Genomic DNA, 27,791 nt, shown 5'->3' with positions numbered 1-27,791 from the left:
TGTAAATTTGTTTCCAACTTTGTTAAATATTTTATTCATAAAAAATATGTTTCTAACTGAAATAGACTTGTATTTTGTTTTAAAACTATACTTTTCATTACAGTTCCTAAAAAGGATTTTCTAAGAAATATTAGGGTTGCTTTCTACTGCATCTCTTTAGTCATGTTTCTTTGATGTTCTCCACAGCAAAATATGATAATAAAAATACTGTTATAAATAAAATACATGTACTATATAATATTACAAATATATACAATAAAATATTACTACAAAGCATAGTAGACATGTGAATAAATCTTTATATTAACATATGCAATGTTTGTTATATTCAAATGGAATTATTACATGTACGAACGTTGATTTAGTTTCTATGTTTGAATATTTCCTTATACATTGTGTAGGCATCCGCTTTCAGTTCTTTCAGCAAATTCGTTAGGTACTGCTTGCAAACTCTGTATTTTTTAATCACAGAATAAATTGGCACTAACCGTAAGCCAAAACCTGGCATTTCTTCTTTGAAAATCTTCAAAAGTTTGAGAATATGTTCATCGGAGTAGTAGTGCTTTAAATTCGGGACGTCTTTAACACCTACACTGTCTAGTTCAAATACTTTAAAATACGTTGTGATTTCAGCTCTGATATTATCATCATAGTTATTCTCCTTTAGGGATGCATACAGATAACTGTAATTCATTGCGTGTAAATAAGCAACATTTGTAATTCTGCCTAATAAATCTTTATATTTTTTCTCAATAATTTCTTCTGTAAAGGCAGGTATAGAAAACAGAATTGCTTCAAACTTTACCGTTGTAACTCTTTGTTGCATGAATTTAACTAGTTTAGACATATCTCCTATATATGGCTTGTTATTTGAAATTATGAATATGTCCGCTCCTTTTAAGGCTGGCATGCTTTCCTTTGCCCTAGCAATTGTATACATGATATCATTAAGAACTGTCTTTTCATTTTTACCCCTTCGTTTACCACTGTCTATGTCTTGATCAAGTTTTGTTCTTACAAAACAGAACGGTTTCTTGGCTTCTTGTAATTGTCTAACCAACCATTCGTCATCAGTTGTAGGTACACTGGTGAAAAATATGATAAACATGTCATACTTACTAATGTTGACTTTTTCAAGAAATTTCTCTCTTGTTATGGTTGTTGTGCCATATCCCGGAAGATCGCAGTATAATATGTGCTTATATTTGGGATGTACATACGATTTAACCTCTAAGGTTGTGTCTCCATAACCTTCTTGCGCATAACCTTTATCTTTATAACCGACACCCCTTATAACATTAATAAAGGAAGATTTTCCCGAAGAACTTTGCCCAGCAACTGCAATCTTAACCTTTGCTCTTTTCCATTTCGTCGCTTGCACCATAAGAAATTTTGTCGTGGCAATCACACCATCGGTTTTCAGTCGATGTAGTATATCATTCTCCATACTCTTCCTAATCTCTGATTCAAGGAGAGTTCCATCCTGTTCATCTTTGTTTTCTATTAAAACAAGTTTATAGATCATATAAATAGATTGAATGAACGTGCTTCCTTTATAAATTTGGAGATACCTAACTAACTTATAAACAATGTATATGTCGTGTACAAATTGTGATTTTGTACAGGTTATACCAAGTACAAAAATGTTATAATTTGTCCAATGCAAATATATAAGTTATAACATGTGCATACTATTGCTTAAAAGGGGTTTTAACTTGTACAAAATTTGAAAATAAAAATATGTTTCTATTATTACAAAGTATGCCATTAACCTTAATAATATTTTCCTCATTTTTTTTTATTGTCTATTCATGTTATTGTGATATCTTGTTGATACAGTTAATCATGAGACAAATAGTTTTTGTAATTACTTTATACCTTAAGGTGGTATAGGAGTCTAAATTATAAATTTGGTCGCCAGGAATTTTCTGAAGCTACAGGTTGTGACACCTTTACACATTATGATTGATTATACAGGAAAATACATCATTGTGTGATTAGAAGCTAAATGATAGAATTGTAAAATAAAATACGAGAAGATAGGGTGAAATAAAAATAAGCAAAATTTCATGTAGATTCATTCAGAAATGCAATTTTTCGGAGTAATATCCTCTTAAATTGTCAATTTTAAAAACATTAAAAATCAAGCAAAAATAATCTTTGCTTGTAACTAGTGATATTGATAAGTTAAATCTAATAAATTAATTAAATGTTCTCTCGCCCTGCTGATGAGAGAAACATAAAAGTGATGAATGTGAATGAATAAAGCGGCTATAAAATTGGAACAAAAGTTGGATAAATAAATGGATACTTGAGTAGAAACCAGGTTCCTTTTTTGCAAATGCAAGAGAGTTTGAGAGATATAGTGCGTAAGTTATCATTGAGCGGAGGGCAAGGTTTTGTGCATTGTCAGTGTTAGAAAGGCATGTGTAAGTCTTAAAGGTGTAAATGTAGAAGAATGAAAGTTTTGTGCTATTCTAGGTGTCAAATGTCTCTGTCTTGAAGCAACAAGTAAACATACTTGTTTCTAAAATGTATGAAATTTTAGTATTTTATGCATGCTGTAAATAAAGCCCCTATTTTGCTTTTGATTATTGTTCTTTATTATTAAATAAATTTCAATCATGCATGCATAGCCTGCTTTATTATTATTGTAAAATTTTGTTCAGCTTAAAACCATTTTTAAGCAATATTGTGTACACGTTATAAATTGCATTTTAGCTTTGTATAAATTATAGCATGTACAATAATTTTGTAACATGTTATAATCTGTACAAAATTGCAACTTGTACATGACATATACATAAAAGGAGTAATTTATTAAAAGGTGCATGCAATCATTTTGCAGTAAATATACCGTGCTAGTTTACAGTATTTATATTCAATAAATCCAACAATAGGTCTAAAATAGTTTATGCAGGCATGACTTTAGCCATAATTCTATATACAAATATAGCCTTTAAAAGAAATTTTTAATTGCTTAACTCCTTTAGGATTTCAAAGTGACAAATTCTGTAAAACAAAATATCGTAACTGTTGAATTACAAAACTTACAACAATGAACAGATGATCAGAATAGAAGTTATAATTCTATGGACGACTTGTTCGTTTTTGGCACCTAACGACAGTTTATTTTGCAAATTTCAACGTATTTAATGTAATTGAGTATACATTTAATGTATTGATTGCTGTTGTTTGATGATTACAAGGGTCCAGCGGTACTTATATCAGGAACATAAGGAAACGGTTTGACTCAGATAAAGCGCGTGACAATATTGTGCATCCAACTGGTTCTCTATTTGGCTATGCAAAATGGAGATATGCAATGTTTACCTAAGTGTCCGCAGGTGTAATGACACACTTTAGTATTCTGGGTCAGTATCATTCCATTCTTATTTTCAGTTTTCGAGCTTAATACTAAAAATTGGTTATCAAAGGTACCAGGATTATAATTTAATACACCAGACGCGCATTTCGTCTACATAAGACTCATCAGTAACACTCAGATCAAAATAGTTATAGAGCCAAAGAATTACAAAGTTGAAGAGAATAGATGACCCAAAATTCCAAAGAGTTTATGCCAAATACGGCTAAGGTAAGAGGAAAATCCTTACTCCTTATTCATTGTTATTAACATGTTATAATCGTAACATCTGTACTGCATCAAATGCTCATGTTGTCCCTGAATGTCTATTCAGTGACGCTGGAGGCAAACATTTTTTAAAAGAATCCTATGTTTATTTCAAACGTTTTAAAGTCCTGACGTATAGCCTTAAATAGATATGGGATGAGAGCTCTGCCTTAAGGGGATATATTTCTTAATTCAAAGAGATTATAAACATTACATAACAGCAACTTATATCCGCACTTAAATGTCAACACCGAGCTTGCCACTAGGCTGATCATATTTCGGGACTTATTTTCCAACATCAGCGGCATTGACCCAGTGGTAGTAATAACATTACCGGTACTAATTTTCTTCTGCAGAAGATGCGCGTTTCGACACTTAATGTATCGTTAGTGATGACTGAATCTACAAATCTTTAAATCTATAACTTATCACAAAGGTGAAGAGCTGATATACCAAAAAAGGCCTTAGGTATAGCCACAATCATTATTTTGTCATTTACAGTAGTTTAAAAACATCTATCTCTAAAGTACCACTTGCATTCATCTAGTAGGTACAACCATTTTTAATCCCCTATTGTAGAATATATCAATTCGTAAATTTTTTTTTTTTATTTCGGCAATTGGCCTCTGTATCGTTTTAAGGAAACGCATTTTAACATAATTTATATATTTGACGTAAATCGTTTTCAGAATTCTGAAAAAAACAAATTATTTACATATCATTGCCTAATTTATAATAGGTTTGATTACCATCAGATCTATCCATATTCTGTCATAATTACATCTGCCAACTCACTAAAATGTAAGCACTGATAATATGGTATTCTATTCCACATACAGTTTGAATGATCCTTTCTTTTTTTTTCCTACACGGTTTGTAATGTGTTTCGATTACTAGTAACAATTAAAGACTCGTGAATTTTTGTGCTGAACATTGGTTTGTTAAGTATGTCAAAAGTCGCCGCATACGTTAAATGAGGCGACATCACCTTATATCAATACTAAAGATATTTGTTGTTCCTTGATTTGTTATATATCGTTTATGTGTGTGTTGCATTTTAATCTTGTGTTTCTGTTGTGTCGTTGTTCTCCTCTTATATTTTCAGTTATAGTTTGTAACCTGGATTCGTTTTTTTTTCTCAATCAATTTACGAATCTCAAACAGCGGTATACTACTGCCTTTATTTGGTCAAAGAGAAATTAAAATCTTAAAACTACTCAAGTCGTATTCAACGAATGTGTATTTTCGATTGAATTCCTATGTAATTATATATATCACCTGGTAATAAATGTGTCTTTGGCGCAGAAAAGTAATCAATCACTGCTTCGTCTAAATCTTTAATTTCTTCGTCTGAATTTGGGTTTTCTTCGTCTGAATCTTGTATTTCAACAAAATCTGAATCTGTAATTTCTTCTGCCTCTGAATTTAGAAAACAATTATACATAAGGTATACGTTGATGTAAATTTGACATACTTGACAGAAGAAATCAGGGATCAGTTTTACAAAATGAGATAAATATCCAATAGGAATATTGATAAAGATTATCAAAAAAGCGGTCAATGGGACATTCAAAACTCCAAAGTCGAGGAAAAACTGACAATGCCAAACGAAAAGACGAACAAATCAACAAAGCATCACATAGAAATCTAAAGATTAGGCAACACGAACCCCATCAAAAACCTGGAATGAACTCAAGATCTCGGGGAGGGTAAGACTTTCCTGATTCAAGTGTTTCTCTTCTATACATTCTTGTTTTTAAATCTTAACGAAACTCTTATACTAATAATTGATCTTCTGGTGAAAAAAAGATGTTAGTTGGTTTACTTGTTTGAATGGTTTTATACTAGTAGTTTTGTTGTTCGATGTAAGCCAAGTCTCCGTGTTGAAGGTCTATAATGGTTTACTTTCACTAATTACGACTTGGATGGAGAGTTGTCTCATTGGCACTTATAGCACATCATCTAATATCTATATAATTATGATTTGAAATTGCCATCTATGAAACTAGCTGAACAAATTATTCTACCTTTAAATATATCTTTTTCAGGTGAAACTTTGGAAATTGTAGTGAATTCATTTAAATACACCCGTCAATAGTTTTGAATAATTTGAATCCTAGGTTGAAGTTTCAATCTAGCAAACAATTGTCGACATCAATTTACTCAAATCATCCATCAAATAATTAAATAATGATCGTTATTTGCGTCAGTAATCGTTCTTATCTTTGTTGTTAACATATTTTGATTATCACGTGTGTCTGCTAACAGAATCATGTCAAATAAAATTGAGAATGGAAATGGGGAATGTGTCAAAGAGAAAACAACCCGACCATAGAGCAAACTAAAATAAAACTAACTGATGAACACTTTTATCTCAAAATACAGAAAACTGTGGGTTTGTGTTAATAGTATGTATATAATAAAAATTTGCTAATTTTATTTCTTCAAATATGATCTATTGGTTTGAATACTATGCCAATGAAAAATACAAGTAGGAGTTCAGTTCTTTAGGAGGCCATTATATTTTATACATTAGAAGTTTATAACGAAAAATGCTATTTATCTGAAGATCTTGAAAACATCAAGCTACTATCCTTTTATGCTAAAAAGTTTGGCAATGTTCATATTTACCTTCGAAAAATTCTACTTTCTTTTTTACTGTTACATCATTATGATAAGGGTGACTAACAAGCCTTATGACAGCTTCCTCCTCATTTCCATCCTAATAAGTGTGATAAAACCAAAAATGACAGGTTTTAAATTAAGACAAAACATGAAAGATAACTTCAAATCAATTTCTTTATTACATTGATTTCAATATACATGTTAAATGAAAATATAATTAAGGCAGTTGAGCAGTGGACGTACTTTTGGGGTTAACTCGTGCAATAATCTGAAAATTCTGCGTTTAAAAACGCAGTTAAGATTTATATTACCATAATTAAATCAAAGACTTGGCATTTAGGGATTGACATGTTTAACAAATTTGAACAAATATACTTTTTTGTAGTTGAAGTATGGGAAACAACGCTATCTACATTTAATATAGAAACTGTGTCTCTTCAAACGGTTCACATAGACTTTCTGGACTTCGTTCAGTATTACAAAATGTCAAAGCTTACTACAAAAATTGAGGATTCATATGTCTTTGTGAGATCATTTTTTTAGGAATAATAAAAAAAAATATATAGTCGTTGATATTTTATTTCGTTTAACATTAAAATTCGTGATTCACATGAACTAAAGAAAGCCACTAAAATTTGTCTCCAAGGAATAAAAATGAAGCCACAGTATATGTCATTGAATGAAGTAAAGTCGTGTTATTTTTCTCGCTTTTTTCAAATTACGGCAAACAACCTTACGATGCATGCAATAAATTGGTTAATGACAGAAATTGCTTACATGTTAGTAGCACATGCTTTTAGTCTCGGTTAACAATGCTGCTCATTGTGGCGTTATATTTTGTGCTTTCATCATTTTATCAAAAAGAAACTCATCAACAATACCAGGATTCAAGTTGTGTACGCCAGACGGACATTTCCTCAACAAAGACTCGTCAGTAACGCTCGAATCAAAAATGTAAAAAAGCCCAAATAAGATACCAAGTTGGAGAGCATTGAGGACCAAATATTCCAAAAAAAATTCCCAAAATCATCTAAGGTACCACACGGTGCTGTCATTACTCTGACCTTAACATTTTTTTATTATTTTATCCTTGGTTTATTCTTTTATTTTTGACGTATTTGTAAAATCTTTCTCAAACATATTCTGCGCTGTTAACACAATTTTTCTATGAAAACAAAGATATAAAGCTAGATTTCAATACCACAATATCCCAAATTCTTTTGCATCTTTTAACAAACAAAAACACACTTTTAAAGTCTATAAATAATCTTTTACAGTAAACACGTTTTATACAATACGTCAAGCTTTAATTCTCTCCGAATCGACAAATAATTTTTCAAAAGATTAGTAAGACTTTTAAAATTAAATTCGTCTGTAAAAAGACAGTTATACATCTAAAGGACATCAACTATTCTTCAACAATATATTCATGTCTATTATTTATGTCAAGATTTAGATTTCCCTTTATCTTAAAATGTTGCGAATATGTTATCCAGAAACTAAATCATCTGTGACTTGAACGAACTTATAATCAATTAAACAAGATAAAAACGAAGCAACTGTTAGAAGCTAGTAATAGATAACGAAAGCATATAAAAGTACAAAAAAGCAAAATTACTTTGTATCAGAAATGCTCGCAGATACTGAAAGCAAGTTCGTAGGAATAGAATTTATAAAACGAATCATTAAATTTAAGGTTCAATGCTGTCCAATTTCGTTTTTGTATTTATCGAAATGCTTCTCTGGTGAACTATAATAAGCCAAGTCTCTAATATCGACCGCTATTCGTAATCGGGCGAAGTAATAAAAAAAAATGCAAAAACAAGTGCAGTTCCAGAACAAATTGAACAAAACTTGAATGCAGAAAAACAAAAAACAATCAACTATACCTTAAGTTAAACTGTAAACTCACTAATTGATTGATTAATTGATATCTCGAACAATACTAGACACAGTGACTAAACATATCTGTTGAATGTCTGCAAACTTGTCAAAAATGTTTTGATATTGTGTTGTCATTGCTATAATTATTATTTTTAGTATAATAAATTCGGACTTTTCTTCTTTATTAAAACCAGCGTTTATAACTTACAGAAAATGTCAAAGCGTCTATAGCTTGTTCCCTCGTAAATCCCAGAGACATAATCTCTATTACCGACTCATTACTAAATATGAATGAGGGTTGATTCTTCCATCGTGTTTGGAATGGTGCTAAAAATATTAATAAAGAATAAATTGAATGTGTGTCAGTAACACTGCTACCCTACGAAATACAAACAATAATTGAAGAGCATTAAAACAGAAATTTCCAAAACATTGTGCTAAATATGTCTAAGGAAAAAAAACAATGTCTAAGGAAAGAAAAACTGAAGTCGTTTCGATTAAATACTTCTCATTTTTGGAAAAGTTGAAATAGCATATTTAAGCGGTAAACCTTACATTGTATTTTTAAAAGTAGACTGTCGATGCAGATTATTCTGAACGTCATTTGTTATTGGAACATGACTAACCGATTAATGTTTTTCACCCTACCATTTCCTCATCTAAAAGTTTTGCAAATGTATTTGACACAATATAACATCGAAAATGTTAATTGTCTCATTGGCAATCATACCGCATTTCCTTTTATTTATAGATATTACTTTACTCCCTTTTTTAGAAAAATTTCTGGAGGTTCCCAAGAGAAAAAAAAACCAGTTTAAGTGATAATTATGAGGTTTGTTTTACTTGTGATGGAACCGTATGATCAGTTAGTGTACGTTTCGAGAAAATAATTCAGTACTGATTTTAAAACTTTACATAATATAACAGAATATATAATGAAAAGTATCCTGAATTTTTATGGCTCGTCAGAAGCGCTTTTCTCAATTAACCTTTTTTTTTTAAACCCAAATGATTTAAAGCAGGATGAATAACAACTTAATCTCTCGTGGACTAAAATGACTTTAAAGGGACATTAAAAGAATATTAAAATTTATATAATCAAATTTGCCTTTGCAACACTACATTTAATATTTGTTTCTTTTTCAAAGGAGAATTTTGGACTGCTCGACATTTTTCTTCATTTATCTCTTTAATTTGAATTTACCTTCGGCTACTGTTCGTTTTTTTCTCGTTGAGACATCGTGCATCACTGTAGAACTAGGGGGCCACTCTTCTCTTTCCACTTTACCTCCCTCAATGTAAAATTATAACAAAAATAAACAATTTAGAATAAAGAATAAGATGCAAACAACAAAATACTTAAAGTAAGAGATGTTCATTGCACTGTTTCCAAATAACAAATGTTTGATAATATCATTTGAAATGATTCCCTCTAGTTGTTTCGTAATTTCATCATTGTCATCTTTTTCTTTCAAAAACCATGAGACAATTAATAAGGCATTATAAAGACAATTAATACATGTAATAAGGCATAATTAATAGTACTATAATTTATCATTATCATAGATATCAATTATAATTATCTTTATCGATTGATTGCTTGGTTAAAACAGATTATAGATAGATATTGTTTTCTGCCTCATGGTCTTTCTGGATTTGTTTTTGTAACAATCCCAGTTCTCCAAGCTGAAAAGTACAACTTGGTACATATACAATGCAGCTATTATAAAATAAATATTTACTAACTAGAGTGTGTATACATGTGTAGTTTGTCTTTTATCTTGGTGTTAATTTCGGTTATCTCCCTTTAGCAAACTTGAATCTTATATCTCATATATCGTCTTATAGAACATCTTAAAGTGCTCTCGGCTTATAAAAATGTCGAGTTTCTAATTGTAAGGAATGACTATAAACATGTTTTAGGAAGGTATTTCACAATTGTCTCGCAGTTCTAAACAACCACTCCCATAAATGTGATGCAATTGACACGAAGCACATTTGACAGTTTGACTCGCCGACGGTTGTTTTTAAGCATGAAGAAAGGATTACCTTCTCTTTCATTCACATGTTCTCGAAAATGAAAACAATTTCAGATCAAAACATCAAATATATGGTCATAAGAACTCTTATGTAATACAATTGTAGCTATTATTGTGAATTATTTGCTTTAATCTTACATATATTCTCAAAGAATATTCTGCTTGGTTACGTGTATATCCCATTTTCATAACCGAGTCATAACTTGGTAAAGACGACTTTTTGACTTTCATATCTGATTGGAATTGTGCTGAAAAAAAGAATTTTAATTAAATGGTGCTCCATATAGAATATTTTTTATAGAATTTATTTTGATCATTTCAATCAGGTGTCTGACTCAAATTATTGACTTTGATGGCGGGCGTTGATTTCTCTAAACATTTGATTACTTTATTAGGTTATTACAATTATATCATTAATTAGTACAGGGTCTAATATGCCCGTAAATTATAATTTTTATGAATACTATTCTATTTTAGATTCCGCATTCTTGCATTAAAATGGAACCGTCAGAGCTTAACACAAAACAACACAATAATGAAAACATACACCAATAAGCTAATTGTTATCTATCTAAATTGATGTCTAGAAAATATGCCTTATTATTTTGTACACATCATTCGTATAATTCACATATATGTGTCCGTTTTATCGATTTTGTATCATATGTTCATTTATATACATGAACTAGACATCTAAATTGCAACCCATTGATGTATTGATGTCAGACACACATAAGAGATTTAAAGGAGGGTCTCGATATTCGATAAAGGCTTATAAAAATTACTAAGAGTAAAAGGTTTTTTTTTTTTTTAATTTATTCTATAAGTAAAAAGAAATCAGTTAATTTGCTAGTTCAAACTCGATGAAATTAGGCACACTTTCTTTATTTACCTGTGGTTGGTGATGGGTTTTCTAACAGGTTGTCATCATAATCAGGTAGACTTAAAAGCCATTCTATAGCCTTTTCTACATTTCCTCCCTAAATGAAAACGTAAAGAAAAACAAAAAAAAGCAGAATAGAATATATGATTTGACCAAAAATAAATTTCAAATTGACATGAAGAAGCAAGGGAAAACTCGGCATTACGAGTTCTACCTATGTTAAGACAAACAAAACATTGAAACCACATTATCAACATGTTTACCTACAGTATAAGAATAAGGAGATTTAGTATGATTACCTATGATACAACTATCAACCAAAGTCCAAACGAAGTGGATGTAAGCAATTTAAGGAAACCATATAATCTTTATGCTTATTGCGTAAATTGAATGCTTAGCATCCAACCTTCGATCTGATGTCTGATGAACTCAAAACTACATGTACCGTTCAACATTATCAGAAAGTATGATGTGTGCAGTTCATGTCTTTATATGTTCCATTTTTTTTTTTAAATTTAGTAAATTGATTACATTTGGCTACATGCATACTTTGGTGCGTAAAAGAGGGACGAAAGATACCAGAAGGACAGTCAAACTCATAAATCGAAAATAAACTGACAACGCCATGGCTAAAAATGTAAAGTGCAGCCTGTATGTAATGCTCGTTGGATGAAAACTAATCCTATTTATAAGTAATATTAAGAAACACGAAAAGTATGATTTTTTTTCAAAATATCCTTATAGATACTAGCTTTTAATCATAAACAAGCTTCTGACCAAGTTTAGTACAAAACCACGTAAATTTGAGAAAGTTATCAATTTTTTAAAAACTTTAACTACAGGGTGAGGTTTTACGGACGCGACGACGGGACGAAGGATCGCTTTGTCTCGCTTTTTCGACAAAAGTCACAGGCTCGACAATAAATGAGTTGAAACTGCCCCGAAGAACATTAGTATTGTGAATTATTTGTTTTGATCTTACAGAGCTTCTTAATGAGTCAACTGCTTGCTTCCTTGTATATCCCATTGATGTCAATTTCATAACCGAGTCGTAACTTGGTATAGGCGACTTTTCAACTGTCATGTCTAATAGGTATTGTGCTGAAAATGATAAGTATTTGGATAAAAAGGTGCTTCAAATAGAAATAATCATTTCATTTGTTTAACTAAAGTACCCGACTCTAATAAATGACTTTGATAGGAAACGTTAAATGTCCTAAAAAAAGTCATAACCGAGTGGTAATTTGATAGTAAAGACGACATTTCGACTTGTATATCTGATTGGGGTTGTGAACAAATAAGAATTTGGATCAAATGATGCTACATATAGAAATCTTTATTGTATTCAAAATTTGGTAAAGACGGCTTTTCAACTTTTATATCCTCCAAGGGTGACTGGGGAAACGAAATATGGTCACTTGGTACTCTCCCGACCAACAGTAAAACGCTTGCTGAAGTGGGGCGTCCGTTTGGCTGTACGGGATGTATCAAGTTCGCAGTCACGTCCGGTCAGAATGGGGACATTAAATCCGATGCCTTTTGTAAAGAGAGTACCACGCTCTTTGCACGTTAAGAAACCTTGCAACATCTCTTTGGTGGGTCCGTAGATGACCTGTTGCAAGGCAAAATTTCTGTCCCTATCAAAAATACCCTCAATTTTCCAGTGGCAGTCATCATCCCAGATTGCCTCTAATATGACAAGACCTACCTATTGTATTTATTGTTCTCGTCCTGAACATGCATGAAATACATTAAAATATGGAATTATATCAAATGGTGCTATCAACTGAACTTTTTCATTGTACTCAACTTCTTGAAGTGTCTTACGCGGATAATTAATTTTGATATCAACTGTCGAAATAATTTTCTTACATTTTTAAACAGGTTGCTCTATTATGTTTATCAAAATAATCTTGTTAATATATAAGATCCCATATGACCGTAAAGTAACATAATTTGTTGAATGATATACCATATGAGATATCGACTTGCATTAATATGGTACAGTCAGTGCTATAGTACAGATAACCATAATGATGAAAACACACCTATTAGTTAACTGTTTTCATTGCTAACTAAATTGTTATATAGATACCATGACGAAGTATTTTTTTTTATATGATTGACATCTTAAGTACAAATGTAAATCATTTGATATATTTATGAGAGAAATTACATCGTTCAATAGCGAATGAGGAAAATTGAAGGCGTACAGCAAATTATTATGTAAGAGTTCATTAGAATATAAATACTTATATCTGGTAAGTTATTATATAGAGTAATGAATTGAAAATGGAAACGGGAAATGTGTTAAAGTGACAACCCCAACCAAGCGCAGGAAAACAGCCCATGGCCATCAGTCTTCAATGCAGCGATAAATCCCGCACACGGAGGCGGGATTCAGATTGCCTCTTAACGATAATGTATAATTGTTAAGAGAAAATGGACGTCAGTCTAAACTTAGGATATTATAAATGAGCCACAATTATAAAAAAAAAAAACACGTATTTTTATCACACCTTTTCTGTAACTAACTGTCAACATACAGAGAGGAGTAAAGCCCAATTTAAATTACATCTTTCGCTATAAAGCTTCATAATTTTCCTCGTGCATGATTTGTTAGATCTTTCGGGTTTTCCTTATCCGTTGACAATATACATATTTTATGAATGGACTTACTTTATGTTTTATAGTTTATCTTTCGATATTTAAACAAGCATTCCTCAAACTTTTATTAGGGTTTTTTTCCTCTGACAATTACTTATCTAAATATTTACCTTTGGATGATAGTGGTTTTTTTCTTAACATGTTATCATCAGAACCAGGTAGACGAAGAATCTTGTCTATAGCCTTTTCTACATTTCCTCTCTATATTAAGAAGAAAATATGCTTTGAACAATATTATATCTATATCTAAAATGTGAGGTAAAAGCAAGGGAAAACACCGTTTGAACATTTCGAACCTTATTTATATCTAAATATAAATATGCATATGAAAATTTTAAGACTTTGAAAGCATCCACTTGATAACTTGTCATATATCATATACAGAAATCGTGCATATAATAGTGCTAGCAGCAATACATGAATATGTGTGCACATAGCTTCAGCAAGATAATTTTAAATATTCAATTAAATGATATATCGCCTAGTGTGAACAACATAATTGCTTATTATCTTAATACTATATCTTAAACAATTCTATGCAATGATTATCTGATTAAAAAACAAGTCTTAATAGCTTCAATTGTTTTCCTTACTATATATATAAGAAGATGTGGTATGAGTGCCAATGAGATAACACTCCATCCAAGTCACAATTTGTTAATTAATCAATGTAATTTTGCTTATTTTCTTTCGTTACTTATTCTTACATCGGACTCGGGCTTCTTTTAAAATGAGATTACTGTGAGTATTGCTATCTGTTTCTTAATTCAACATTTAATATAGGTAAGGTGGGGGGTTTTAAGATCTCACTAAACATTTTTAACCCCGCCGCATTGTTGCGCCTATCTCAAGTCAGGAGCCTCTGGCCTTTGTTAGCATTGCATAATTTTTAATTTTAGTTCATTTGTATGTTTTGCAGTTTAGTGTGACGTTCGTTTTCACTGAAATAGTACACAATTTTATTCAAGGGTAAGTTGCGGAATACCTCCGAGTGCGGAATTTTCTCGCTGCGTTGAAGACCCACTGATTGTCTTCGGCTGTTGTGTTGTCTTTGGTCGAGTTGTTGTCTCTTTGACATATTCCCCATGATCATTTTCAATTTCGTTATAAATGGACAAAAAGGACCTTATAATGACGACAAAGAGGTTTATTAGTGGTATTTATCAAACGTAAGTCATATTTTGTATCATATTCAACGTTGTGTAGGCAGTTGATATAAATGTTTGAATACTTATTGGTCCAAACTATAATATCATGATGAGGCTCTATGTAGATTGTGGAGAAATTTTGCTCGAATCCCTGTAGATGTTGTCTTACATTATATTAGATTTTTCTCAAACTGCCGAAAGGATTATGACAAAACTTGAAAGTAATGCTTGAAAAAAATCAGTATTACAAAAGGGAAAAGTCACATTCAGTTCATTCAACAAAAAAATGTGATACCAACAAATCATAGTACGTCACATCTGGTTGCATACGAAAAAGGGTCGAAAAAAATATTCCCTTGAAATTTACAGTAATTTGTAGGAAAGAAATAATAATACATTTTATCGCTGTAAAACAAATCTTGGTCATAAATATATATCTAAGGTATTTCAAAGCATCAATATTTTTGTAGTTGGTGTTTCTATAGAATATTTTGGAAACTTGAGTGTGTACACAGATATAAAAAAAAAGAGGTGAACATTTGATTGGTTAACTTCCAGTGAATGCTTTATTCTTGTATGCAATGAACTGTCATGTGAATTTTTGTCTAAAGTACTTAGCAGGATGAAACTTTACTCATGCCATGTATTTCTTTATTTGCAACCAATTCAATTTTTTGAGGAAAGTGAAAATTTAACACAGACTAAAAGGGGGAAATCAATGGTGGTATTACACCGACAGCGACGAAACAGCGCAACATAAGAACAAACTATAAAAAAAAACATTTGAAAAAGGCTTTACTCATTAGATCACACATGCTTTTAGCGAGAGATTGTACTTTTGTTTTACCGTTCGAAACATAGAATTCACATGTAAATTAGTTGCAACAGGCCCGAAGCACATTACTCAGATTGACTTGCTAATGCTTAAATTTAATCATGAAGAAAGGGTTCACTATTCGCTGTATATTTTTCTATCATATACATGTTCCCGTAAATGAATCAATTGCAGATCGAAACATCAAATCCATGGTCACAAAAGCTCTAATGCAATATCTATAGCTATTAGTATGAATTATTTGTTTTAATCTTACAGAGCGACTCAAAGAGCCAATTGCTTGCTTCCTAGTATATCCCATTGATGTCAATGTCCTAACCGACTCGTCTTTTATATCTGATTTGAAATGTGCTGAAAAAAGAAGTAATTAGATCACATGGTGCTATTTTTTTTTTTTATCTTTTTTGACGTACTAAATTATACTCCTGGTACCTTTGATAACAATTATTGCACTTAATTATTTGAAGTGTCATTTTGATATCAACCGTTAAACTTAAATTTTCGTACTTTTTGAAAAAGATTGCTCTATTACTTCTATTAAAATAATCTTATAAATTAAGTCAACAGTAGTATACCGCTGTTCGAAATTCATAAATCGATTTAGAGAAAAACACAAATCCGGTTTACAAACTAAAACTGAGGGAAAAAAGGGGATAAGGTCCCATGAGACCGTGAAGTAACATAATTTGATGAATACTATTACGTATAAGATATCGACTTGCATTAAAATGGTACAGTCAGTGCTATACTACAGAGAAACTTTATGTTTTATAGTAAATCAATCGATATTTAGACAAGTATTCCTCCAACTTTAATTTCGTGCATTGGCCTGTCTTTTATTTACCTGCGGATATTGGTGGCTTCTTTCTTAACACGTTATTATCATAATCATGTAGACTTAGAATCTTTTCTATAGCCTTTTCTACATCTCCTCCCTACATTAAAACGTAAAAAAGCAGAATAGAAAATATGATTTGAACAAAATCAGATTTAAAATTGTGAGGTAAAAGCAAGAGGAAATGTTGGTTTAAAGAATGCTAACTGATGTAAACAACAAATTTGATACCACAGTATCAATATCTTTACCTCATTAAGGTCACGGAACAGTTAATTGGCTATGTGTCAGATATTGCTAAAATTTTGCATACAACCTTGGCTCTTTGAACTGCAACTGACAATTTTTTCTATACGAATGTTCATTAATTTTGTTAGAATTCAATAAATAATATTTCAAATGATAAATGAATGAAATAAATGCATTTCAGTTGTAGTTGACCGAGCCAGCGTTGTATGCAAAATTTTACTGAAATCTGTGACATAGTTCATTTACTGTTACTTGACCTTAAGATAAAGCAATGTGGTATGATTGACAATGAGACAACCATCCATCAAAGTTCAAACGAAGTGGATGGAAGCAATTGTATTATTAGCATTTTAAAAGAAAGTAGAAACAAATCATCAAAATTGTTTTTTAAATATACCTTCCACATCAGCCAAGAATGAAAACTAATATTTAGATTCTAGCGCAATTGTTGTTATTATCATACAGACCTGTGAAATTAAATTTGTTGCGTTGCAACAGTCTTCGAATTATACGCGCATTTTTTTGTGATTTAGTCAAGTTATACCTTTACGGAAAACACCGATTTGATATTTACCCTAAAAAATTGCAATCGTTATCAGTAGACAACAACGATTATATGTTAACTACATATTGTACTGTATTTTTCTTATCTGAGCCAAGATAAAAATATTTGCTTTTAAAGATTATTCTCACAGATTCGAAGAAATACATATGATGCTTACTACTGCCGAAGCCATCAATAACTTGATCGTCTCATGATAAAATTGTTGATGAAATTGCCGTGGGTTTTTAAAGAATCAGCAAAAAGCCATGGAATAAGAAAATACGTCCTTTCGTTTTCATGGTTTATTTAAGATCGTGACAGACAGCGCACTTAAGTTAGTATAGTTTTTTAAAACAAATATCAAGCGTTTATTTCAGAAAAAAAACATATGTTATATTTCCTAAATTATTTAACTTGTTAAAATTATTTATTCTAAACTTACAGTAGATTGCAAAGACTCTATTGCTTGTTCCCTGCTAAATCCCATTGACACTAATCTCATTATTGACACTTCATGATCACTTGGTACAGAGTAGTTTTCCTCGCCAGCACGTTTTGAGTGGTTTTTGTTGTACACTGGTAATAGAAAAATACTGTAATAAATATCATCGATATATACTTAAATATGATCCATCTTTCAGAAATATAAGAACAAAATGCGTATGTAATATGCGTTCACCACTCGTAATTTTGGTAGGCTGATAGGTTGCATTTCTGTAAATATTGGCAATGCGTTTCCCCATAGGAACTCCTAATACGACTAAAACTGTACCACTTTTACTATGAAGTCTTGAAAAAAAAATTATATCCTAAAATGGAAAGTTCATATGCCCTCCTATTTTTTTCAAAGGTCAAAATATAGGGCTGTGCGGCATATTTTCAACGTGTATATGACCCGGACTTGATAGAGTTTAAACTAACATAAAATGTATTAACTATCCCTACCTCGACTGTAGGGTTACCACAGATATCAATATAAACAATATTCACAAGTATAGTTACTGGTAACGTAACATTCCCAGGTTATATCTCTATGATATGCAACCTACAGATCAGAACTGGGAACCAGTAAATAAGCAAAATTAATTATCTATGAATATTCTATTCCCCCCCCCCCCCCCAAAAAAAAAAAGAGGCGTGGTTTGGGAAACAGTTGTAATTACAAAGTGCAACCTTATATCTTTGTCCGTGTTATGAAGATCATATTTTTAATAAAACACCTGTTTGACAAATACAATAACATCTACCATAGATAAGCAATGAACTTTAAGAAAATTAAAGTCATGAAAAATGTAAAAAAAATCGAGAGCCAATCAAAAATCTTCAGTACAATGCCAACTAGACAACAACGTGAGAAAAACGAATATAAACCATCAGACTAATAACAATAACAAGACAATACACATAAAACGAAAGATTGGGCATCACGAACACTATTACTTAACGGGGTGAACAAAAGTGTCCGAGAAAGTTCTCTATGCTGACACATTGACGTTCTCCACGTTCCTATTATTTATAGAAAAAAAACTTTATGTCCTAGATCGTTTTTCATTGACAAAAGATGTGACATAATTTCAATCGGAATATAAAAGAAAAGTAGGGTTAAAGACAAGTGTAAAAGTTCCTAAATTGTCAGAAAATGAGACCATATCATGGTAATGTATTATATAAATATTAGTATAGTAAATATTTAGGGAAATATAATGTTTTTCTTATTTTACGTTTATGCAACCTCGTTAGATAGATAATTCTGAATTATTACTCAGTATACTAGTAGTTTCTAAATGTATGTACTGCAAAGTAGAACGGGGCACTATTTGTTCAAAGTGCAAAGTTTATGTAGGTAAAGAACTATATGTAAAAAAGGAAAATGTTGTATGTTTGCCAATAAGACATTTATCCATCAGCTAAGACCAAATTGTGAATATTGTGAAATTTCAAAAGATAAAACCATCTGATTTATAACGTATATTGTATAAGGCTGGTGCTTCTTCATAATTATGATGATTTGACAACACTCACACTTTTGAAAACAAATTTTAATTGTATATTTGAAAATTAAATACAATGAAGAAAAACATAAGGCCGTAAGTTTTCTCGTTTGAATTGTTTTACAATGTCATTTCGGTGCCTTGTACAGCTGACTATGCGATATGGGCTTTGCTCTTTGTTGAAGGACGTACGGTAACCTATAGTTGTTAGTTTCTGTGTCATTTTGGTCTCTGTGGAGAGTTGTCTCATTGGCAATCATTCCACATCTTCTTTTTTTATATATACAATATTATTTTTCTCTTCGATTTCCAATTTCAACCAGTTGCTTGGATATTTATTTTAACCTATGTAATACTTAATGGATGTTCTAAACTTTTATAAAAAATTTACTTTCTATTTAAAAGTGGACAAAAGATACAAAAGGGACATTCAAATTCTTGTCTAAATGAACGATACACGCCACGGCTAAAAAAAGATAAAAAGACAAATTACAGTATTCCAAACACTACATAGAAAACTAAAGACTGAGCACTAAAAATATAACAATATACCGTGGTAATCTCTAATATTAGGGAGGTAAAGCAGATCCAGCCTCAGATGTGGCATCCGTGAATATGAAATTGGAACATGATATTTTAAGGTTGTTTTTTTCAAATTAGAAATATTTTAAAATGAACATTTAGTAGTTCAATGATGCTGTATTATACTAGTATTGTAATATTTCGATTAAACTAAGCTTTACCTATATTATAATCAGGGTTTGTTGTACCACAGTCTGAGCAGAATCTAGTTACAGAATTGATGGATTTAGTGCAAGGATTTCCATTTATTTTTCCAAGGCAAACACCTCCAATCTCGTATCCACAATTATCACAAAACTTCTGGGTTTCATATTTGTCCTGTCCACATCTCTTACATCTTTTCATCGGAGACTTCTTTGTCACTGAAAAATGTATGATTTACTTATAAAGGCTAATGTATCTATGTTCCAAATAACGCCAGTAATGCGTAAGTCAATATGCGTATGGAAAACCACATGGGAATTGGTGTATGGTTCAAATAATAATTATCACCGACACTTGTTAAGTTTAGTCCATAATTTTTATCAGTGATATTTTGACAGTGTTACAAATTAATATTTACCAGCTTTGAGCACAAATTAAAAGTGTCATCAAAATTATATTTATCTCAGGTTTGAGAAGGTGCTACTTGGTAAATTTATTTTCTAACAAATGTGCAAAAATGTCACTACCATGGAAAGTTTTGAACTTTGATGCTATCCGTTAACATTGTAATAGTTCCCCCCTTTTTTTCAAACCTCCTTATATCTTTTCCTAGCTTGCCTTTTTTATATTGCTATGGGTCTTTCACATTCATGAAGGCCGTACAGTGACATATAGTTGTTTCTAACATGTATCTGGTTGAGAGCAGTCTCATCTAATATCATACTATATTTTCTTATTTTTACATTATAGTAGGATGCACTTGTGTGGGAGGTCGTTTCAATTTATAAGCTTAAGGCAACTATCAACCGGGGATCAATGGACAGGGCTGAGAACAATTATAGTTTAACTTTTCTACACAGATCAAAACGCATAAAGTAATAAAAGTACCGGCATGGTCAAATGTGTACATTTCCAATAGGCAAACAAAATTCATCCTGATTGAGGATGAACAATAGTAAACGGAAAACAAGCATGACATACAGCAAACAATGACATCCACTGATTTACAGGTTATGTACATTAAGAATACGGTGGCAACATGTATGTGAGTTATCAACCCTCTCCTTATCTTGGACAATGGTGTAACACAAATCATTAAAACAAACTGTAGAAATCAGTAAGCCAGAGTTTAATTCATCGGATCTTCACACAGCACAACAAAATCACAAAAACAACAAAAATCGTACTTCACAGTACTTGTAGTTACTGAAAGATAGTTCAAAGCCGATTTCAAATTATAAATGAACCCTTTATCTAAAACCTTCGGCTAATGGACTATTTCTGATATTGTATTTAAGATTTCCTACTTCAAGTTAGATATTTTGTATATAATCATTACATTTTATACCACTTGCAGTCACTTATGCAACATATGAAGAGGTCTGTGCATAAAACACGAAACTGACTGATATTTTCAGATTGATATTTGAAAATGAGACTTCGAGTCTAAAATTTAGTATTTCAAACCAAATTTGCCATTAACTTACGTAAATGCCTGATTCAAGTTCAAAGAAATTTTTGTTATATCATGTTTATAACGGTTGACATTTATGCTATAAAACGCGACCTTTTTTTAATTCTGATTTATTTCCTTACATCGCATTTTTAAGTTTGGAGACTACTTTTAACGAACTATCCGCTTTTAAATCAAATCAAATATTTTTGGTGAACTTTAACTTTCATGCATTTTTTTTGTTTTGTTCATCGATATATTGTTTGAATTATATACCTCACAGAACAGTTCGTCTAGCGTATGCTTTGTTTAATTTCAAAACTGATTTATATGTACCATGGTTTGCCACTCAATTCGCAAACGCATACAGCTTTTGTCAAGAGTCTGATATATCAAATTACTTATTATCATATTATGTTTATTGTAGACACAAAACAAATGAATAAGACATAATAGATTCCTTGTAAAAATTCATTTTCACAATGTCATAAAGGTTTTTCTGCATACTTTTTTTTGTCACTTTAGAGAATTGAAGTTACCAGAAGGTGGACAGACAAAAGGAAAACCCAACCCTTATTCGACTCTATTTAAATCCCGCGGCGCGAAAACAAATTCAAATTTTGATAGTCGACTTTATTTCTGTTTCAATATAAGCAAAGCATCAAATTCATTAATTTCGCTATATTAATTGCCCAATACATATACTGACGTAACAAAAGAGTAAGCTAATAAAGGTGGATTTTCCTTACATGTATCTAAAAACTATAATTATAGGAAATTTGTTTTACCTGAATAGTTTTCTATTTCGCAGTTTTCACAGAATTGTGATTCAATACTGATAGATTTAGAGCATGGTTTTCCATTATTTGTCCCGATGCATACAGTTTTAAGCTTATACCCACACTTTTCACAAAACATTTGATCTTGATGTATGTCATGCCCACAACTTCTACATCCATTTCTAACCGATGTGCTCGTTGACACTGAAACATATTTACAAAATAACTGATTACTATCACTTTAACTTTACTTACGGAAATTACAACCTTACTTTTCGAACGGTTTAAAGAATTTCATGAAGTGTAGATTTACAATCAAAATTGTACCAGTTAACATATTATAGTAAAGATTCACTGCAACAATTGGTACCCTCATGTACTAACAGTCTTCAAAAACTGTAACATAAAATGAGAGTTAGCTGAGCCTTTGGAAGGAAATATTATATTACTACACTGACAAATTTAGAACATGGTATTCCATTTATTTATCCGATGCACTCAGCTCCAAACTTGTAGCCACACTTATCACAAAACTTTTGATGTGGATGTTGTCTGTGCCCACATTTCGTACATCTATTCTCAACCACGCTTTTTGAGACTGAAATTTCATACAAGTAAATGAACAAAGAAGGAACGAAATCATAATCGTTATTCTTGTTATATGTTAACACAAGTGATATCCAGTGAGTTTATTAAAACGTATGTCTTTAAAAAACTTATAAAGCTTGGTGCTACCAGCTTCGAAATTAAACCTTATAATACTAGATTTGAAATACAAATATGCATATGGCATGACAAAATTAAAAAAACGAAAACTACCAAACGACAAACCGTCTACAATACACAAAATAGAAAACTAAGAAGCCCACCATGCACCAGACTTGATCTCAGAGGTAATGGAAGAAAAACAGATCATGTACCGCATAATACACGTACTATTATACTATTCATGTCCGTACAAACTTGATGATAAGTCTCAGGGAACGTTACATTCAATGAATATTGGTCGAGATTGTGGTTATCCACTAGGATATATTGGTCGTCAAACAGATGTTCTATACTGGCTATCCAACATCCAACCATTCCGTGAAATTACTTCAAAACGGCCCTTTGAACCATTTACTTCCTTGTAAGCAGCAACAACCTATTCAGAAAATCATGATAGGAAATGCAAGCTCTTGAATATCGTATGGACTGGAAGATCGAAACTTCATATAAAATATATTCATTTTGTCTCTTTAGATTGATCAAAACAGTATCAATAAATGTTTCAATTATGGGAACTTTGTTGTACCTTGCTTATTTTCAAGATTTGCTGTCCCGCAGTCTGCACAGAATTTGCTTGCGCTACTGATCAACTTAGCGCATGGTTTTCCGTTCGTTTTGCCGACGCATTCCATTTTAAGCTGATAGCCACATTTATCACAAAATATTTGATCTTGGTTTACGATGTGCTCACAATTCCTGCATCTAATCTCAGACAATGCGATCTTTGACACTAAAAACAAACATAAGTGCTATTGTTGGACTTTTAAATACGGTCGCGGCATCAAAATGTATTAATTCGTATTTGAACATTTTATTTATTATTTATCAATCACTGTATTATTCAACAATACATAGCATGAATTAAAAATCATTACAGGAAAAAACACTTCACACTTAAAGTATTGTTATAATTACGGCTTGTTATAATTACGGCTATTTTTCATTGTTTTCGAACATATGTATACTTGTATATTATTATTTTTTTACATTGAAAGGGGGGCCATGGGGGTCCGTTAACATGTTAACAACACCTCGATTTTGGCAAAAACAGTTAACAAAAATTGCAAAAACGCTGATAACAGTTATCAAAGTTGGTTGAAAATAGTTAACAGCTTAATTGATCTCTAATAACAGTTAACAACACATTGAAAAGGGCCAGAACAGGTTAACACTAAAAGGTATTGCCCCATCCCCCAACCCCCCCCCCCCCCCCCCCTTCATTGAATAAACATTGTATGCATCTATTCACGCCGCTCTGTTCTGTGTGTAATACATTTATTGAAATAAAGATTTGGCCAATTTTTCGAAATATTGCAGCTTCAAGTCTAAATTTCCTGTTTGCACCTGTAATAGTTCCCTTATCATATATAATCCGTTTTGCTAAGGTATTACTGGTGACCTTAACATTGTCAATAAAAGAGGGGCGAAAGAAACCAGAGGGACATTCAAACTCATATGTCGAAAATTAGCGGCAAAAAATAAAGAGTAATAGACATACAATCTTATCAATCACTGTATTATTCATCTTTAAAAACATGCTGTACCAAGTCAGGAAAATGGCCGTTGTTATATTATAGTTCGTTTCTGTATGTGTAACATTTTAACGTTGTGTTTCCGTTGTGTCGTTTGTTTTCTCTTATATTTGAGTGTGATTTCACATTACAATAAGACTTGTCACGGTACTTTTCTATCCCAAATTCGTGTATTTGGTTTTGATGTTTTATTTGTTATTCTCATCGGATTGTGTCTAATACTTAGTCCGTTTCTGTGTATGTTACATTTTAATATTGTGTCGTTGTTCTCCTCTTAAATTTAATGTGTTTTCTTCAGTATTAGTTTGTTACCCCAATTTTGTTTTTGTCCATAGATGTACGAGTTTTGAACAGCGGTATACTACTGTTGCCTTTATTTACACCAAACACAACAGGGAAAACTAAAGTCTGAGAAACATGAACCCCATCAAACACTGGGGGTTATATCAAGTACTCTGGAGGATTAAGCCGATCCTGCTCCACATGTGGCACCAGTCGTGCTCGTCGTGTTTTCACAGACCCGGTAAATAGTCCTAATTCGGTAGATCAACACATGGGAAAAGGGTACGTGATTGTAGTTACGATACGAATGGATGATACCAACTTCACTTTTTGGAACTCTTGGCTCGGGTTAAGAGCTTCCTTGTGAGCGGCAACCCTCTACATCTTAGGATTTATACCTCAAAAGGTCAATATATTTGTATTTACGTTGGCCATTCCTTTTTTGTGAAACAAAGCAGAACCAAAACTCTTCAATTTGTCATGTAGTTTTGAAATACTTGTGTGAAGAGTAGAAACCCAAATCTTTTAATTGCAAAAGGAAAGAGTCATTGATAGTATGTACTTTAAGAGATCTTTGGTATTATTTTAGTATCCAAGCTGATTCACGTGACCTCTAGAATATGTAATTTCACCAAAACTTTGAATTCTGGTTTGAATTTCTATACGGTTAATTGAACATATAATATATCAAGTAACTTGAAAACTGTTATGCAAATGTTTGATAAATAAATGGAAACGCATGAAACAGTTCTCTATCAACTCAATTATTTTTCACGTGTCAATGATTCTTTGTTCTTTATCAATGTCACGATCAGGCAATATTTGTGTTCAGCAATCAGTGAATAAAATTCTTTTGTCAATTAAAACATTATGGGTTCGTAATAAATGTAAAGAAGTGCATAGGGAACTGAATTAATTATAAACATGCATTGATTCAGTTTTTCAGACATTATGATTATAAAATAAAAACAATATTTTATACGATATTAGACGGTTTTCTCGCGTAATGTATAATACAAAATACATTTGATAATCATAGAAATAGTTTTAAAATACGACAAATAATTATGCACAACAAAACAAAATATTGTCGAATAATTCAACAAGAGGGAACTTGTTTTACCTGTCCTACTTCCAATATTTGTTCCTCTTAAGTCTGTACCGAATATGGTTTCATGGCTAACAAATTTCGATTCAGATGTTGTATTAATTCCACCGACATTTACAACTTTGGACGTGTTGCCACATTTTTCACAAAATGTTTGCTGCTGATGCATGTTGTTTCCGCAATTCGTACATCTATTCGTAACCACAGAGCTTGTTGGCGCTAACATGATTGAAATATATATAAAAAGATTTTTTTTATATTTATTTGTGGTAAATATTTTTATACAATTGAGAAAAAGATTAAAAGTAATTGTCATCGATTAAAGAAGTACCTGCACCAATTTGATGTTCGACGTCTTTAATTCTTTTATTGGTGTTATATATATAAAATTAGTGCCCTAGCAGCGAAAAAAAACTGTATAAAAATGCATTTATTTATTTCAATGAAACCAACGTGTTTTTGCCATAGTTGTTATTATGTACGAGTATGACGATAAATTTGGAAAGTCAAATACGATTGAAAAAACGTAGTGTATCAAATTGTTGGACCATAAAGTTAAAAGCAAACATATAGCTTCAAAGTGATATGAACTCCTCCATGTTTGTCATGTTGCAAAGATTTATAGATAATTTACCAAAGCTCTCACGAATGGTGTCATTTAAATCCCATTTATCATTTCCATTTTCCTCATCTTGGCTGTCACTTGAACTACTTTCCGCTGTGCTTTCATTGTCCGATTCAAATAATGATCGATAATCTACAAATGATATGAAGAATCGGAATCGCATATAACTTTGCTGTTTAACACTCTATCTTGCTTATTTTGTTAGGTAGACAATTCCACTTCAGCGTTACTAACATCGACCAAAAAAGTAGGAAATTATTTCAACGCAACATTAGGTCAATTAAGCCCTTTATAAAGCTAATGATATGATTAAGACGTTTAAAATAAAATGAGGATTTAAAGAAAAATAATATTTCATTATAGTTATCAGTTATGGTATTGGTCAGAAAAAAAATGCTTATGTTTTTTTGAAAGGTCAGATTTGCAGTTACACTTCTATATAGTAATGATTGAAAGTTATAATCGACCGGACTACTCGGTTTGCAAGCATTTTAAAACAATGAGTCGAATCTATTTTTTTTAGCGTTCACAAATCAGTTTTAAATAAACTAATCATAGATACCAGGACTAAATTTCTTATATACGCCAGACGCCGCGTTTCTTCTACAAAAGACTCATCAGTGACGCTCGAATCCAAAAAATGTTATAAAAAGCCAAATAAAGTACGAAGTTGAAGAGCATTGAGATCCAAAATTCCTAAAAGTGTTGCCAAATACAGCCAAGGTAATATATGCCTGAGGAAGAAAAGCCTTAGTATTTCAAAAATTCAAAATTTTGTAAACAGTTAATTTATAAATGTAACGATATCAATGATAATTCATGTCAGAGTGCTGACAACTGAGCTTGTTAAAACAGTGATTCTTTAAAACATTTAAATCTTCAAATTTAAAACAAAACAAATCTATCTGCTTAAAGTATTACTTGGAAAAGTGTCAAACTTGGAATTCCACTATCTAATTCAAATATACCTTGCAATTCACTACTGCATAACTTGTCATTTCTTTTTCCATCTATTTTTCCAGGGTAAAACGTTTCTTTCTTATTCATTACTACGACACTTCTAACACAGCTTCTTTATAATAAGACGGAAAACATAATTTTTCTAATAAGCATTGTATCGCTGAAAAGATATTATTGCATTATATTTTATTTATTAATCAACTTTGTATAAGTGTTAATATTATATA

At 31.4% G+C, this 27,791-nt stretch overlaps 1 protein-coding gene across 1 annotated transcript; it reads right to left on the bottom strand.

Annotated features, from left to right (window-relative positions):
- Positions 1-27,724, bottom strand: LOC139505957 (uncharacterized). The gene is made up of 18 exons (XM_071295283.1): positions 27,573-27,724; positions 26,614-26,736; positions 25,995-26,198; positions 23,584-23,787; positions 22,299-22,493; positions 20,075-20,275; positions 17,783-17,916; positions 16,557-16,647; positions 15,969-16,063; positions 13,840-13,930; positions 12,045-12,163; positions 11,072-11,159; positions 10,318-10,427; positions 9,345-9,432; positions 8,349-8,467; positions 6,263-6,353; positions 4,910-5,050; positions 1-1,500 (listed from the first exon to the last, which is right to left on the bottom strand). Exons 1-18 carry the CDS (start codon positions 27,649-27,651, stop codon positions 362-364), a joined length of 3,312 nt encoding a protein of 1,103 aa, XP_071151384.1. The 5' UTR covers positions 27,652-27,724; the 3' UTR covers positions 1-361.
- Positions 27,725-27,791: the final 67 nt, after the last annotated feature.

Source organism: Mytilus edulis, unplaced genomic scaffold (assembly GCF_963676685.1).
Source record: "Mytilus edulis unplaced genomic scaffold, xbMytEdul2.2 SCAFFOLD_427, whole genome shotgun sequence".
Lineage (NCBI taxonomy): Eukaryota > Metazoa > Mollusca > Bivalvia > Mytilida > Mytilidae > Mytilus > Mytilus edulis.
This window is presented reverse-complemented; position numbering and strand designations above follow the sequence as displayed.